This window comes from Bos grunniens, chromosome 19 (assembly GCF_055505025.1).
Source record: "Bos grunniens cultivar Pamir isolate PY7600 chromosome 19, Bosgru_T2T1.0, whole genome shotgun sequence".
In the NCBI taxonomy this organism is placed as follows: Eukaryota; Metazoa; Chordata; class Mammalia; order Artiodactyla; family Bovidae; genus Bos; species Bos grunniens.
In genome coordinates, this window is record NC_141183.1 from 50,610,151 (window position 1) to 50,625,649 (window position 15,499).

At 60.2% G+C, this 15,499-nt stretch overlaps 1 protein-coding gene across 5 annotated transcripts in view; it reads left to right on the forward strand.

The window, feature by feature from the left end:
* The window catches only part of MYO19 (myosin XIX), a 33,656-nt gene that overhangs the window by 15,042 nt on the left and 3,115 nt on the right, over window positions 1–15,499 (forward strand). For 4 of the 5 annotated variants that reach the window (XM_086360447.1, XM_086360444.1, XM_086360445.1 and 1 more), the window contains 18 exons: window positions 40–172; window positions 1,101–1,170; window positions 1,736–1,838; window positions 2,508–2,604; window positions 2,727–2,803; window positions 4,272–4,362; window positions 4,826–4,997; window positions 6,926–6,999; window positions 7,634–7,755; window positions 7,907–8,020; window positions 8,227–8,403; window positions 8,715–8,867; window positions 9,701–9,808; window positions 10,689–10,759; window positions 11,600–11,703; window positions 13,314–13,429; window positions 13,527–13,656; window positions 15,074–15,159. In XM_086360447.1, the coding sequence (XP_086216573.1) occupies window positions 40–172; window positions 1,101–1,170; window positions 1,736–1,838; window positions 2,508–2,604; window positions 2,727–2,803; window positions 4,272–4,362; window positions 4,826–4,997; window positions 6,926–6,999; window positions 7,634–7,755; window positions 7,907–8,020; window positions 8,227–8,403; window positions 8,715–8,867; window positions 9,701–9,808; window positions 10,689–10,759; window positions 11,600–11,703; window positions 13,314–13,429; window positions 13,527–13,656; window positions 15,074–15,159 (1,998 nt within the window). Of the gene's footprint in view, window positions 1–39; window positions 173–1,100; window positions 1,171–1,735; window positions 1,839–2,507; window positions 2,605–2,726; window positions 2,804–4,271; window positions 4,363–4,825; window positions 4,998–6,925; window positions 7,000–7,633; window positions 7,756–7,906; window positions 8,021–8,226; window positions 8,404–8,714; window positions 8,868–9,700; window positions 9,809–10,688; window positions 10,760–11,599; window positions 11,704–12,749; window positions 12,861–13,313; window positions 13,430–13,526; window positions 13,657–15,073; window positions 15,160–15,499 lie in introns of all 5 variants that reach the window. The other variant, XR_015148297.1, reaches the window with a different exon arrangement.

Genomic DNA, 15,499 nt, shown 5'->3' on the forward strand with positions numbered 1-15,499 from the left:
AACGCGGGCACAGCTCCCACGGGGCCATTTCTGCCGCAGACATGGACATCCCGCTGCCTGATGAAGTTCTACGCCGTGGTGGCCGCCTCACCCACGTCCTGGGAAAGCCACAAGGTTGCCGAGAGGATCGAACAGCGCATCTTGAACTCCAACCCCGTCATGGAAGCTTTCGGTAAGCCCAGCGTCCTCCGCACAGCTCCTCCGCCCCGTCTCCTCTGGAATTTACCACCATCCGGGCAGGGGAGCAGTGTTTTGAGACCCTCGCTTTGCGGGGTGGAGAATGACTCATCATTCAGTGCCTTGGATCCCCAACCATGCCTCCCGGGTGCCCTTAGCCTCCTTCCGGCTGTGGTCGCATCACTCTGTCGTCCTCTCCGTCTCGCCCAGGCAGAGGGAGCAGAGGTGCGGGAGAGGCTCACCCAGTCCGTGTCCCGTCCTTCTGAACAGCTCCCTGATGGTTCAGAGAAGGGGACATGTCTGAGGATGCACAGCAGTCGTGTCCATGTTGGCACTCTAGATGTTGCGCCTTACTGTCCACCTCAGTAGTAACGCTTGTTTTTTTTGAGGGGGGTGGTGGGGCATACCGGTCTCTGCTGCTGCAGATGGGCCTTCTCTCGTTGTGGCAAGTGGAGGCTGCTCTCCAGTTGCAATGCCCAGGCTTCTCGTTGCAGTGACTTCTCTTCTTGAGAAGCACAGGCTCTAGGCGAGCAGGCTTCGGTAGTTGTGGCACATGGGCTTAGCTGCCCCGAGACACATGGAATCTCCCTGGACCAGGGATCAAAAACCTGTGTCTCCTGCATTAGCAGGAGTATTTTTAACCCCTGGACCACCAGGGAAGTCCCGACACCTTGTTTTTGATCCTTTCCCTTCAAACAAAAATCCCTGACTGCCTAGATTGGCTCTTCCCACTTTGCCAGAAAGTTCTAACCCAACTGAATCACACTTGCTAAAAGCCCAAGTGCCCAGTCCCGAGCCCTGTCCCCTGTGACCCGGAAACCAGTAGAGGGGCCTGTAGGTGGATTGAGGATAGCGGCGTGGCCCCGGCAGACCTGCGGCCACCTTAGCCCGCGGGGCCTCTGAACAGAAGCTGTGGTCCGCAGGGAACGCGTGCACGCTGAGGAACAGCAACAGCAGCCGCTTCGGGAAGTTCATCCAGCTCCAGCTGAATGGGTAATCTCTGCGGCCACCCTGGCTGCTGGGGGGCCGGGCGAGCTGGGGGGCAGTGCCCAGCCTGGGCTGCTGCCACGGGCAGAACCCTGCCGTGCCTGGCAGGTTCGTATGTGGGATGAGTGAACCTGTGCGTACACTTTGAACCTGGGGAACTCTAGGTGCCCCAGCCTGAGGGACCCAGGGACTGTGCCTGTCCTGACACGTGCCTTCTGGCTTCTGCCCTTCGCGGAGACTTCTAGTTAAAACTGTCACTTAAAACTGTCACCTCGGCCGCATCTCTGAGCCTAAGGCTGGGGCTTCTGTTCCTGCCTTGGGCTGGGGCAAAGTGAGGCACCGAGGCCTGGGCCCTGTCCCTGAGCTGGTTGGAGGGGACTGTCCCAGCCCTTCCCCTCCCTGCCCCTGCCCCCACCCCAGGACCTGCTGAGAGGTCCTCCCCAGTCCTCATGACCCCTTTTGCTTAAGTGGAAGAGCTGGGGCGAGGCTGCAGCCTGGCACACAGTAAGTTCCCAATAAACGGCTCTGGAGTGAACGGACCACTGACGGGCTCCAACCTGCTTGTGCCCAGGGCCCAGCAGATGACGGGAGCTGCAGTTCAGACCTACCTCCTGGAGAAAACTCGAGTGGCCTGCCAGGCCCCCAGTGAGAGGAACTTCCACATATTCTACCAGGTGAGTCCCAGGCGGGGCCCACAGCTGCCCAGGTGCAGGGCGGAGAAGGGTCTGTGCCTCTCAGCCTACCCGCCTCGCCGCCCGCCTTGCTTCCTGCCTCCTCTTCGCCGGGCTTTCAGCGCTGCCACCCCACTTACTCCCACAAACCTCACGTCACACTCGCGTCTCGCCCTAGCCCTTGGCTCCCTGGGCAGTCCCAGGCCTGGAGGTGCGCTTGCCTTCTTTTCCCATCAGAGGGTCCTTGAGGCTGGGCCTGTCTCCACACGGGAAGCACTCACCTTCAGACGGAGGGCTGTCCTGGAACAGCAGCTGCCTCCACCAACCGAACAAAGCCTTCCCTAAACTGTGTCCCCTCCATTAGACCAAGGGTCCGCCGAGGCGTGGACAGTGTCTCGCTGCTCTCAGATCGGGACCGGGGGCTCCCCAAACAGGGTTAGGGTTTCCTCCTCATGCCACAGGCCCCCTCAGTGAGTGGGGTTTTTTTGCACCGAATGGAGATGCCCAGAACTATTTGCCACTGCTTTCCCGCCCCTGCCCGCCCTTGGCTCCCTACAGGGGCCTCTGGGTCTTGTGGTGTGGCTGCCACTCCCCCCCGCCGCCCACCCAAGTCCATGCAGTCCTGGGCATCCCCGGTACCCCTGGCTCAGCCACCCGTTCCCACCCCCACAGATCTACAAAGGAGCCCACGCGGAGGAGAGGGTCCGGTGGCGCCTCCCCGAGGGAGCCGCCTTCTCCTGGCTGCCCCACCCAGAGAGGACCTTGGAAGGTAGGGGGAGCCTTGCCCGGTGCCCTGGGCTAGCCCAGCAGCACCCACACATCCCTCCAGGGCCCGCCGCCCCCGCTGACCTTGGGTCCTGACGCAGGGCTGTGGCTCGGATTCCTTTACAGAGGATTGTTTCGAGGTGACCAGGGAGGCCATGCTTCATTTGGGCATCGATGCCCCCACCCAGAACAACATCTTTCAGGTCAGAGGAAAAGCCACACCACTCACGTGTGGTGGCGGTGATGGGCAGCCCCCTTCGTAGGGCCCTTCTCTCAACTCGGGAGTCTCTTTCCCTGAGGATCTAGGACTCTAGGCTCCGACGGCACGATCACCAAGGAGGCGACCACCTCTCTGCGCAGCGGAGCCTGGAGACAGGGTGTCAGGGTGGACAGGGCCAGAGCACAGAGCACTGTAGAAGAAACCAGCACGGTGATCCCGGAGGTCAGAGGGAAAGTGCCTGGATCAGTTGTTGCTCTGTTAAATCAGAGCAGAGAAAACAATGCTGCCACATGTTTGTCTAGCGTGTTAAAACTTTCAAATCATCACTCTTAGCTCACTTGTTTTTTTCAGCAGTTCCATGGGTATGGAGATTATTCCCATTCCATGGTTGAGACCTGCCCAAAGCCAGACAGCACTTGGTGGTACAAATAGTTTCTTGGAGACATGCTGGTTCCAACTTCCCACCTCCTTCTCCTTCTTGCTGGGACTCAGTGCTGGCCCAGGCGAGCCGGGCCCAGTCACCCCCACTGGCGGCCTCCATCTGCAGGTGGTGACCCCTGCAGAGCAGTGGGGTGAAGTGTGGCCTCCATCTCCATGTGGGGGTTGCTCAGGCAGGGGAGGGGGGTCACAGCCAGTACGGGCAGCTTATACAGAGGGACGGCACGGGGGACAAGCCCAGGGCAAGTGGACCACCCAGGAGTCTGGCCAAGTCTGCGAGCTTGAAGGCAGCATGAGCCCTGGCCCATCCACAACGCCCATCAGCATGGCAGTCTCCTCCTGCGGTGCTTGTGGCCTGGAAGCCACCCTTTCTGGGACCAGACAGGGATGGGGGGAGAGGCCCTGCTCTACCGGTGCCTGGTCCAAGGGTTTCCAAGTTGCTGGACCCAGGGGTCCTCTTCCTTCAGCCCCCCGGGGGCTCCCCCGAGTAGATCACCCACTGTACAGAGACCAAGATCACAGCTCCTTCCCTGGACTGGGCCGGGCTATCGGAGCCCAACAGTGTCGGGAAAGGGCCAAAGGGCACCAGAGCCAAGCCCCCAGCAGCCACACAGAAGTGGTCTGGACCACAGGAAACAGTCTGGTCCTGGAGCGGGAGACAGAGGGACAGACTGGGTGGCGTGGCGCTCCCTCTGGCTGCCCCAGGAGGGATCGGAAGTCAGACTGCCTGGGCTCTCATCCTGGGTTCCTTCTCCTTTACCAAGTGTGGGCTTTAACCTCTGTCTTGTCTCTGTCGTGGGCATCACCATAGCACGTGCCTCACTGGTTACACGAGACGATGCGTATCACTTGGGTAGAGCCCTGCCTGGCCGAGTCCCGGAGTAAGTGGGCAGTAAATGAGAGCTGTTGCTATTCTGCTTTCGTGATTCTGTTCGGCAGGAGAGAGACCCTTCCCAGGCTGGGCTCCAGCCCTTGAGAAGGTGCCCACTGGGTGTCCTCTCCTGCCCCCTCAGGCCCTGGCTGGACTGCTGCACCTCGGCAACACCCGGTTTGCTGACTCAGGGAACGAAGCCCAGCCCTGCCTGCTGGTGGACGATGCTCAGTGTGAGGGCAAGGACCGGGGGCCTTGGTCACACCGCCCAGGCGTGAGGCAGGCCCTGACCAGAGGAGGGCCAGCGTGTGGTGGGATCGGGTGCAAGGAGGCCAGAGGGTGCAGTTTGGGATCTGTGCCCCTGGGCTGTCAGCTGTAGGGCCCTGCCCTGGAGGGGTTCCTCCTCACCCCAGCTCAGCTGAGGCAGACAGCTTCCTCTGCATCTTACAGATGAGAAAACGAGAGCAGGGGCGGGTGGGGGTGAGTGGGTTATGCAGTGCTTTATCCCACTCCTGGCCGTGTGGACTGGGGCACAGCAGTCCTGGGTTCAAGTCCTGCCCCTGCCCCTGCTGAGTCTCTTCTCTCCCCGTTCCTGAGTTTGCTCTGCCCCATTGAGGGGGTCACGGCTCCACCATGATGACTTCACGGGGCCTTGTGCAGAGGGCCTTTTGGACGGAGGGTATTTCTGCCTCCCAGGCTCTGTTGGGACGTCGGCCTTGCTGCTGGGGCTCCCGGAAGACCATCTGCTAGAGACACTACAGATTCGAACCATCCGGGCGGGCAGGGGCCAGCAGGTATTCCAGAAGCCCTGCTCTCAGGCCGAGTGCAACACCCGCAGAGACTGTCTGGCCAAACTGGTCTATGCACGGTGAGTGCTCTGGGCCCTGCCCTCCTCCCAGATGCCCCCAGTCTGGAGTTGGACCAGACAGAAGCAGACGGGTTCCCTGCCCCGTTCCCCAGCCCCGGGGGGACAGGAGGGAGTGGCTGCTGGGCTTCCCCAAGCAAAGCCCTTGGCTCGATTCCAGAGGGCTCTGCGTGGGGAAGTGGCCACAGCCTGGCCTAGATTCAGCGTGTTGTTCGGGGACAGGAGCCTGCCTTCGCCTTGGCAATGGGCGAGGAAGGCCTGCCTGGCCGGCCGCTGGCAAGGCCAGCCCAGAGGTGACGTGAGTTCCTCCCAGGTCCAGGCGCAGACCTGTGGATGAATAGGCTCCTGGGTCCCTGCCCTTGTGCTCTCTGTAGCCACCTGGGGTTTTGATAGCTGCTGGTAGAGCCGGGAGTTTAGCCCACAGCCTTGAGCAACACTGCAGGGAGTGGAGCCCAGAACGGGGAAGGTGGGGGTCTTGGCCTTTCCCTGTTGGTTCTGTGGGCATCTCCACCCTCCGGCCATGCACTTGGGGGCGTTTCTCACCCTGGGCTCTCAGACCCTTCAGAATGCCCCTGAGGGTATCTGGGGCCCAGGATTCTCTGAAACGATGGGACAGAACACCTCTGTGTGTGCGTGTGCACACATGCGAGTGCTTGGGAAGGAGGGAAGGTCCCGTTGCTTTCATGAGCTTCTCAAGAGCTAAGAGCCGGACCAGTACCACTGAGGGAGTCAGAACCTCTGAGGGAAAGTGGCCCAGGGCCCCTGGGCCCAGACTGAACCCAGTTTAGCAAGGGAGTCCGTTCTCACTCCCTCGAAGCAAATTTCAGGTCAGAATTTCAGGACAAGGATTTTTAAAGGTTTTGTGTCAGATCACGGCAAAATGGGTAGATAAAGCGTGCCGGTTACAGACACAGTGAACCTCTAACCATGGATCATTTTACACACAGCAAGCAGGTCCTTCTATCACTAGGTCTCTTGTTTTTACTACCTCACATGGATATTTGAAGCCCTTATTGCAAAAATAGAAACTGTTTAAAAATTTGCAGAGCAGTTACTTAAAGAAATCGTAAGGAAGAAAACCCTTGAATCATGTCATACGTGTCACCACGTTGGACGGCAACCATTCCATCATCTCAGGGGCGATGGTTGCAGAGTGCAGGGTGTCACTGTCCAGCTGGGGTAATGGGGTGCCCTCATAGGACAGAGTAGGCAGGTGTCGGGGGGCCTCGAGCTCTGGCCTCCACTGGCCGAGGTTTGCAGGGGAGTCCAGTGAACTCAGGCCTTTATAATCCCACCCAGGCCTGCCCCTCCACCCTTGTCTAGACAGCAGCTGGGTGTCAGGCCAGTGACTGGGCGCACCCACACCCTGTCTAGCCCCAGCATTCCACAGCAGACCTCAGCAATATTGTAGAGTCACTTTCAGACCACCGCAGTAAAGCGAGTCGCACAAATTTATTGGTTTCTTGGTACATAGATAAGATGTATTTATACTATATGGTAGTCTGTTAAGTGTGCGATAGCTTTACATCTAAAAGAACAATGTATAATAATTTTAAAATATCACTTTCAGAAAAGTAGCACAATAGGCTTGTTCGATGCCTGGTTGGCACAGACTTTCAGTCTGTAAACCAGGCAGTAAAGGAAGCTTACTGTGATGTGCCTGCAGCTGGTCCCCTGCTCACTCTTGCTGGGGACAAGCCAGGCCTTCGTGTGCCTGGGAACACACGTGACCCCAGCCTGCAGGTGTAGTGGGCTGGGACAGGATGGGCGGGAAACCAGCGGAGAGGGTTTAGCCCTTGACTTTTCAGGCTCAGAAGACAGGCCCTCCATCTGAGGGTTGGTACCCAGGCTGGAAGGGCAGTTCTGCCACCCTTCCAGCTCAGCCGGACCCCTCTCACCCGAGCCCACTCCCCCCCCACACACACCAACAGGCTGTTTGACTGGCTGGTCTCGGTGATCAACAGCAGCATCTGTGCCGCCCCCGACTCCTGGACCACTTTCATAGGTAGGTCGGTGGGCCCCGGACAGAGAGCAGAGCCTGGGTCTCCTGGGGGCTTCCGGGCAATTCTGCACCTATCCCCTGCTGCTCCACCAGTGTGGGCCAATGTCGCTTTCTCCAGTGCCCGTGTCTCGGCATCCCTAGCTCTCCAGGCAGGCTCAGCTGGTGCCCGGGCCACGAGGGCCCCTTCACCCCCTGGAGACCCAGATCCAGTCTCAGGAGATTAGTGAGGAGCAGCGAACGGGCTCAAAGGGCCTTAGGGGGGATTTGAGAACATCTTTGGAACCTGGATGGGACAGTCAGGTAGGGGAACCTGGGTGAGACAGTCAGGTAGGGAAGGAAGCAAAGCTCAGAGGCATCAGTAACGTTGGCTCACAAAACAGCGAGCACCCACTGAGCGGCCACGACCCAGGCCATCCAGACTGGGTGGGACACGGGGTCCCTGGGGCCTGGTTCCCTCACCCCTTCGGCCTCTTCCTGCTGAGTTCTGAGGGGCAGGAGGCGGTGATGGGAACCGCCTCTCTCCTTGGGGTGGGGTAGAGTACCCACTCAGTTTCATCCTCAGGCTGCCAAGGGTGAGGCTTCACCCCAGGCCCCTGTAGCCCCACAGTAGCCCCCACGGGTTCCCCCGGCCCCCCAGGCCTGCTGGACGTGTACGGGTTTGAGTCGTTGCCCAACAACAGCCTGGAGCAGCTCTGCATCAACTACGCCAACGAGAAGCTGCAGCAGCACTTCGTGGCTCACTACCTCCGGGCCCAGCAGGTGCGTGGTGCACTGCCCGCGTCCTCGCCCTCTCCCCGGCCCCCAGCCCCGTCCCGGGTGCCACTGGGCGCCTTCAGTTCCCTCTGTGAGTGCCGAGGCCAGCAAGCGGTGACCCCCCAGAGCTCAGACCCCGACTGCCCTCCACCCCCAGGAGGAGTATGCAGTGGAGGGCCTGGAGTGGTCGTTTGTCAGCTACCAGGACAACCAGCCCTGCTTGGATCTCATCGAGGGGAGCCCCGTCAGCATCTGCTCCCTCATGAACGAGGTTGGAGGGTCGCTGGCCTGCGGAGCCCCCAGGGCGGGGCTTTGGCCTTTTCCTGGGACCTCGAGGCCCACCCTGCGCCTCTTTCTCTCTGTCTGCTTAGTGGGTTCGCCTGCCCTGTGAGCCCTCTGTCACAGGGGTGCCATGATGCTCCCGTGGGTGGGTTCCCGTGCCCCTCTGCCCTGTGGCTGACTGCCCGCCCCACACAGGAGTGCCGCCTTAATCGGCCAAGCAGCGCAGCCCAGCTCCAGACGCGCATCGAGAGCGCCCTGACCGGCCACCCCCGCCTGGGGCGCGACAGGCTGAGCCCGGAGCCCAGCTTCATTGTGCTGCATTACGCGGGGCCCGTGCGGTACCGCACCGCGGGCCTGGTGGAGAAGAACAAGGTGAGGGCCGCGCCGTGCCTTGTGTCACCTGTGAATCCAAACGCGGAGGCGTCGCCGCACATGTGCAGAAACATCCACTGTGTTCCCTGCCCGCCCGCACATCCTCTCGGGGTCCAGGGTCACCTCTCTGGCCCACCTTTCTGAGGTCTCTGCTACTCCGGCATGACCTGCCTGGAAACAACCCGCCTCACACCGCGTCTCCTGGCCTCCAGGTTCAGACGTGGGCCGGCCCTCCTGGGGCCCCAGTGACAGGGCCGGTAGCTCCCCCCAAGCCCCCTGCCCTCACCCGCTGCTCTGTCCTTTCCCCATAGGACCCCGTCCCCCCGGAGCTGACCAGGCTCCTGCAGCAGTCCCAGGACCCCCTGCTCAAGGTGCTCTTTCCTGCCGACCCCGAAGACAAGTCCCAGGAGGAGCCCTCCGGCCAGAACCGGGCCCCTGTATTGACCGTGGTGTCCAAGTTCAAGGTGGGTCCAGCGGTGTTGACACCACGTGCTCGCTCATGAGTGTCCAGCGTTTACCGAGCACCTCTTGGGATCGGGGCTGTGCGCCCGGAGCACAGCGGAGGCCCGTAGCCGTGGTCCCGGTCTGCGGTAGAGACGGGAACCTGACAGATGAACTGGGGGTCTGTAGTTGACGTGACAGGAAGCCTCAGGCCCGTGGGCGGCGGTGTGCCCTCTCGCCCACCGCCGACAGAGTCATCACAGCAGAGCAGTGGCTGCTGAACCTCCGTGGCAGCCGGCTGCCAGCTCCCTCACTTCCGGACAGACTGTCCTCGGGCCGTGTGCTGCTCTCGGCCCCGCCCCTGGGCCCTCCCCTCAGCTCTGCGTTACTCCCACCCTCGTGCCGCCCCTTTAGGTTTATTCCTTGTCCTGCTTCCGACCATTCTCTTCACCTCCCGGGGCAGGGAAACACATCCCTGTCTAGCCTCAGACACGCTCCTGAGGGCCCGCCCCATCTGTGAGGCCCTGCACTGTGAGGTGACGGCGGACAGCTGTGTCGTAGCCCCAGCACACAGTACGGGCTTAGTAATGACGGGAGTTGCCCGAATGAACGACAGGGGTTCTGAGAGGGTTCCCTTCTGGGAAAATTGCCCTGGTTGGTGTGGGGGGAGCCTGAGACTAGATGCAGGCAGATGGACCAGGTGGAGGGTCACAAGTCAAGAAGGGTCCCTGGGGGCGTGCTCTGAGTATACCCAGTGAGGGCCACTGGGAGTCATCCGGGGTGTGTGAGGGTCCTGGGCTCCGGGTTGCCCAGCTGATGCCCCCCCACAGCCTGAGCCGCAGTCTCTCCTCTGCAGGCCTCCCTGGAGCAGCTCCTGCAGGTCCTACATGGCACCACACCCCACTACATTCGCTGCATCAAGCCCAACAGCCAGGCCCAGGCACAGATATTCCACCGAGAGGAGGTAACACACTGGGCTGGAGCTGCTTTGTGGAGGGTCCCATTGTGCCGAGACGCTGGCAGGGTGAGAAACGGGACGTCTGCTCCAGATGGAGTGACGTGAGGAAGGGCTTCTCTCCCCAGCTCTGGCGGGACAGTCGTGTACGGTGGTGTGGTTTGTGCACTGCACAGTGGCCCAGCCACAGAGGCGAGTAGGGGTGACAGTGCATCTTGCTCTCTGCTCGCCAAGCCACGTGCCCTGACGGACAGGCGGCCCAGAGGAATGGGTGTCTTTTACGATTAGCTGAGAGTCTGAGTCGCCTTACAGACCAGGCACAGGGCCGGTTCTGATGAGGGTGTAGTTCCTAAAATTTGCTCAGAAGCACTCTGTGGCCAGCAGCTGCCCTTTGCCCTGTGGAGGGATGTGGGTGAGGTGTGAGAGCTGGACGGTGCTGGAGTGGGTCCCACAGTCACATGGTTGATGTGGCCTTAGGGTCCACGGCCAGGATCACTGCTCTATGGTAAAGACCTTGGGTGGGTCCCGGAAGCGTCTTCACAGTACAACCTCCCCCGCCTCTCAGCTGTGACGCACGGTGTTGTCTGCAGAATATAAAATAAACAAAAACGAGGAACTGGATTGGGCTGCGTTGTGAAGCACAGTTGGAAGCAGTAAGATGGCCAGCACCGGCCTCGGCTGTACCAGAAGCCAGGCTTCACGTAAAGGGATCTGGGGCCACCAGGACCCCTTCTAGCAGGGAGGGTCTCTCCAGGTCCCTTGACTGCTCGCTGCCCCGAAGAGTGTCTGCCCTCAGGGCAGCCCGCAGGTCCCTGCCAGCGGGGCCACTGACGGCATGGCGTCTGGGGCCTATGGCCCCTGCTGCCCACGCCGTCTCCCCTCCCCGCAGGTCCTGAGCCAGCTGGAGGCCTGTGGCCTCGTGGAGACCATCCACATCAGTGCTGCCGGCTTCCCCATCCGGTGAGTGGGTCGGTCTGTCCGTCCGGCGTGGGGGCAGGGCAGAGCCAGGGAGGTGCTTGGGCCGCGGGTCAGCGGGACGTGGAGATGGAGTGAGAGGCAGGCCTGTGGAAGTCAGCCTGGAGCTTTAGGGCTGCGCTCACTTGCTGTGCCCTGTTTTGAGGAGGCACCGGGTCTGCCCTAGAGTCAGGAGAGATGGGAGGACGTGAGTGGGACGCCATTACCGATCCTCTGGGCGCGAGGATGGCCTGGTGAAAGAAAAGGGGGTAGAAGCGGACTCTGGCCTGGCTGTGGGGATGGGACCTGGGCTGGTGGACGGTGGGTCACTGGCGAGGGGAGCAGCCGACTTCCAGGCCACAGAAGCAACGTCCAGCTTCCATCTGAGGCAAATGGGTGAATCGGGACAGTTCCTGACACAGGATGACCTGGGGGGACGCCCAGGGGTGGGGAGTCAGGTTTGAAGTGTTGGGGCACGTGAGGGGCTGTTCTTGGTGACTTTTAACAGCACAAGCAAGGAGGAGACCCCAGGGGGAGGTGGGAGGTGTGAGGCCACTCCCTGAGGGATGAGAAGCCGGCAACAGCCTGGAGGGAGTCAGGGAAAGAGGAACGGGGCTGCGGGTATCCTGGAGGCTGAGAGCAAGTGCGCTCTGTGAAGGCCTTGCCGAGAAAAGCAAGGCTCCATCCGGGAAAGGCTAAGGCTGGCTTCCCGCCAAGGGAGCCCAGTGACCTCATCCACGCAGTGGGCACGGCAGGGCAGCGTCTCGCTGGTGGTCAAGCAGAGTAAACAGTGACGTCGGCTCACCACTGGTCACTATTTCTCCTTCCGCCTGCCTCGGCTTCCAGGGTCTCTCACCGGAACTTCATGGAGCGGTACCAGCTACTGAGAAGGCTCCGTCCTGCCATAACCCCCAGCCCCCACGACCCGTGTCCAGATGGAGGGCGCTCAGGTGAGGGCACCCACTGGCCAGTCATCTGTTCACCCAGTTCCCTGAGCACCTACTTGGACCATCTCAGGGCGAGGGCCTGGGGCCTCAGAGATGAGTAAGACACAGTCCTGCCCTCATGGCTCTTGGTCCAATGGGAGAGAGACTAAAAGAAGGCAGTTAAGCAGTGAGGAAAGTGGCGAGACAGAAACAGGATGCTGTGGGTGGTGTAGAGAGGTATGAACCAGGAAGGCTTCCTGGAGGAGGTGGCATCTGAGGTGGGGTGGGACTAGCCAGGTGAAGGCACTCCATGGACAGGAGACAGCACCCTGTGTGTGAGGAGCTCCAGGCTGTTGAAGGTTGCTGGCTCCTGGGCATAGAGGACAGTGGGAGGCGAGGCTGGGGGCAGGCGGGCCCAGTCCCAGAAGCCGGACATTCTCCAGATAGATGGGAGGCACTTCCAGGAAGGGAGGGGGTGATACCAGCCTGGGGCTTTCCAGAGGCCACCGCAGGGTGGGGCCCTGGGTGGCCAGAGGGGAGAGAGGCTCTAGATGTGGGCACAGTTGGGAAACGTTGGGAAGAAATTGGTCGGACTTGGCTAGCATTGGATTCGATGTAGGGAGGAGAGAAAAGGATTAGCCAGGCCTGGCCAGTGGGGAAGAGAGGTCGGGAAAGGGCTTTCTTTCTGGGGCAGCTGCCGGGCCAGGCCCGGCCAGGGGGATGTCAGGAGAGGCCTGCTCTACGGGGGGTTGTCTGTCGCACTTGGCGTCACTGAGGCTGTGAGAGCAGGTGTGAAGACCCTGGGCAAAGGCCAAGGACGGGGCAAGTCCCCCCAATACACCCACACACACACAGACACACACACACACACACACCTGGGCAAAGGCCAAGGACAGGGTGCGTGCCCCCAGTACACACACAACCCTTCCCCCAGGGCCCTGCACCCGCAGGCACAGTTCTGCTTTGTATCTCCCATCTCTTTCAGTTTTCCCACTCTCCTTTCATCCTTTCTCCCCACCTCTCCCCGCTCTCCCTGCGGTGTGCTCTCCTGTTCTGTCTCTTGCCCAAAGCCCCCTGGGCCCCTGGTCGGCTTTGCTGCTGTTTCTCATCTGCAGCGTTTCCTCTGGCCGCCACTGTCTCCAGAGAGGCCCTGGGCAGCTAAAGGTGGTCAGAGCCCTCAGGTAAACCCTCCGTCTGTAGGAGCTGCCCCGCCAGGTGTGGGGGGCAGGCAGGGCCCCCGTTGGGGTCTGGGGGTCTGTTCTCCGCTTTCCATCTGGGGTGGGAGGGCTCGGGGGCAAAGGGGGAGGCTGGGCTGCCCTGTGCGGCCCTCAGCATGTTTGGGGCCTTGGAAACGGGCTGGCAAAGCAGCGTGGGAGTCTAGGCATCAAGTGTCCTCTGCCCTAGGGGACCTCCAGGGTGGGGGCTGCCGGCCAGTGCAGGGCACAGCCTCCAGGGGGACACCAAGATCCCTCGGGGCAGCCTGAGGGACAATGAGAAGAGGCCCCCTCTGGCCTTCTCCCCAAAAGGAAGGAAGGGATGTTGAGAAGCATGTGCAGCGGGAAGGAAGCCTGTGGCGCTTCAGGGGGACGCCGAGGGGATGGTGACAGACTGACGGGCCCTGTCTCCATCCTCAGAGTGCCCTCCATGCACCGAGCCGGCCACACTGCAGGGCCTCCTCCAGGAGATCCTCCACGCACTGCCAGCCCCACTGCACTGCGGCAGGACCAAGGTGTTCATGACCGACTCCACGGTAAGCGGGTCTGGGGTGAGGAGCTGGCGGCCACGGGCCTGGGTGGAGGACGGGGAGCACGGGAGGCTGAGGACCTCAGCGGATGCCCTTCTCCCAGCTGGAGGTCCTGGAGCGTGGGCGTGCCCAGGTGCTGGAGCAGTGTGCCCGCCGCATCCAGCGTGGCTGGAGGAGACACTGGTGCCGCACGCAGGCCAGGCGGAGGCGGGCAGCTGTGCTCATCCAGGCAGGTAGGAAGGGGGCCCGGGCACACAGCCCACACTCACGGCCAGCAGGTGGGCCCAGGAGTGGCCGTCTCTGCAGCTGCACGTGATCCTACGGGATACCTGTTTCCCTTGAGACCCTGCTCCTAGAGTCCCCACAGACCAAAGCGGACTGTGTCCCAGCCTCTAGATGTTAACTGCATGTCCCCATGGTGTGCTGGGCCTCGAATTCCCTGTCCAGCTCACCCAGAGCACCCCCAGTTCAGCGTAGACCACGTCCCACCCCAAGTAAGGGTTCTCTATAGGTGGCAGAGGCTCAGAAGTTGCCTTGAATTCCCCTCCCCCAGTCCTAGCTAGCTATATTTGTCATATATTATTCCCCTTGATGACAACTCTCATCATCACCTGGGTTCCTGGGCTTGTTGAGCTTAAGAAGGTAAAAACCAACAAGATCTGGTGAAACAAGGAAGCAATGTATGAACCATGACACAGCCTCACTTTGAAAAGCAAAAATACTAGAAACAACCCAAATATCTGACAGTTGGTGGAGGCATGGCTACATTATGGACCCATCCTTGTGATCCAGCTAAGAAGTGTTTTTGAAGAATATTTTTAGTTTCATGGAAACCCCACTTCCAATATGATGCTTAAACCTGGGTGATGCGCTACACAGCAAGGTGATGCCACCTTCCTAAGGGGTGTGGCGGGGGGGGGGGCCTGAAAAACGTGACGGGTGCTGCAAAACTACCTGGGCTGGTAACAGGTGACTTTCGTGTCTTTACCAAATAGCCCTTTTTCTGAATGACTGTACCAAAAAATCAGAAAATGCGTATTTCAAAAGGAGAAAATTAAAATCAGAAAATGCGTATTTCAAAAGGAGAAAATTAAAACTGCCGCACCCATGATCAGCCTCCCATCTATGACCTTCACCAGGTGTGGCCCCATCCATGATCAGCCTCCCATCCTGTAGCTATGACCTTCACCAGGTGCTGCCCGATCCATGACCAGCCTCCCATCCTGTAGCTCTGACCTTCACCAGGTGTGGCCCCACCCATGATCAGCCTCCCATCTATGACCTTCACCAGGTGTGGGTGTGCAGTCGCGTCCTTCGTGGATCCATAAGGCGAGCGAGCAAATTCAAATGAGGGCTTCCAGAAATAGAGGTCGTTTTAAAAGGTGCAGACAGTTCAGATCCCTCGTGTTCCCTGGGCGTTGCCCAGGGTGGGAGGTGGCAGTTTCCCTTGGCAGTAGGCATCTGCCTGCAGGTCTGAGCGCTGTTTTTCAGAGCCAGGTCCGCGTCCCGTTGACTCGGTCCCTGACCTCACGTGGCTGCCGGCGTTCATTCCTACGTTTACGGCAGCTCTGGCGCTGGTGTAGCCTGGTTTACCAAGAGCTCTAACTGGCATGTTAACTCTTGTTTCCTGTTTCTGGACAAACCCTTCAGCCGTCCGTTCCTGGCTGACTCGGAAGCATGTCCAGCAGCTGCACGCGGCTGCCACGGTCATCAAGCGTGCGTGGCAAGAGTGGAGGGTGAGTGCTGATCCAGAGGTCAGGGCAGCCAGTGATTGGGCCTGGGCTGGGGACTGGCCCTGCCCGAGGGGCGGGTGGCCGCAGGGTCTCACGAATGATGTGGGCACCATGCCAGCCATGTGACAGGACGGCTGTGACGGGCACAAGCCACTCAGGGAATACACTAAAACTCATACAGCCGTACACTTTAAAAGCATGAATTTTACAGTATTATCAATTAGATCTCAATAAGGTGGATTTTTTTTTGAGGTTAATTTATGCGTTTATTTGCCAGTATAATTAACCACAGTGGCCTGCAGGCTTCTTTGATCTAAAAAAATACATTTTATATCACAATCCA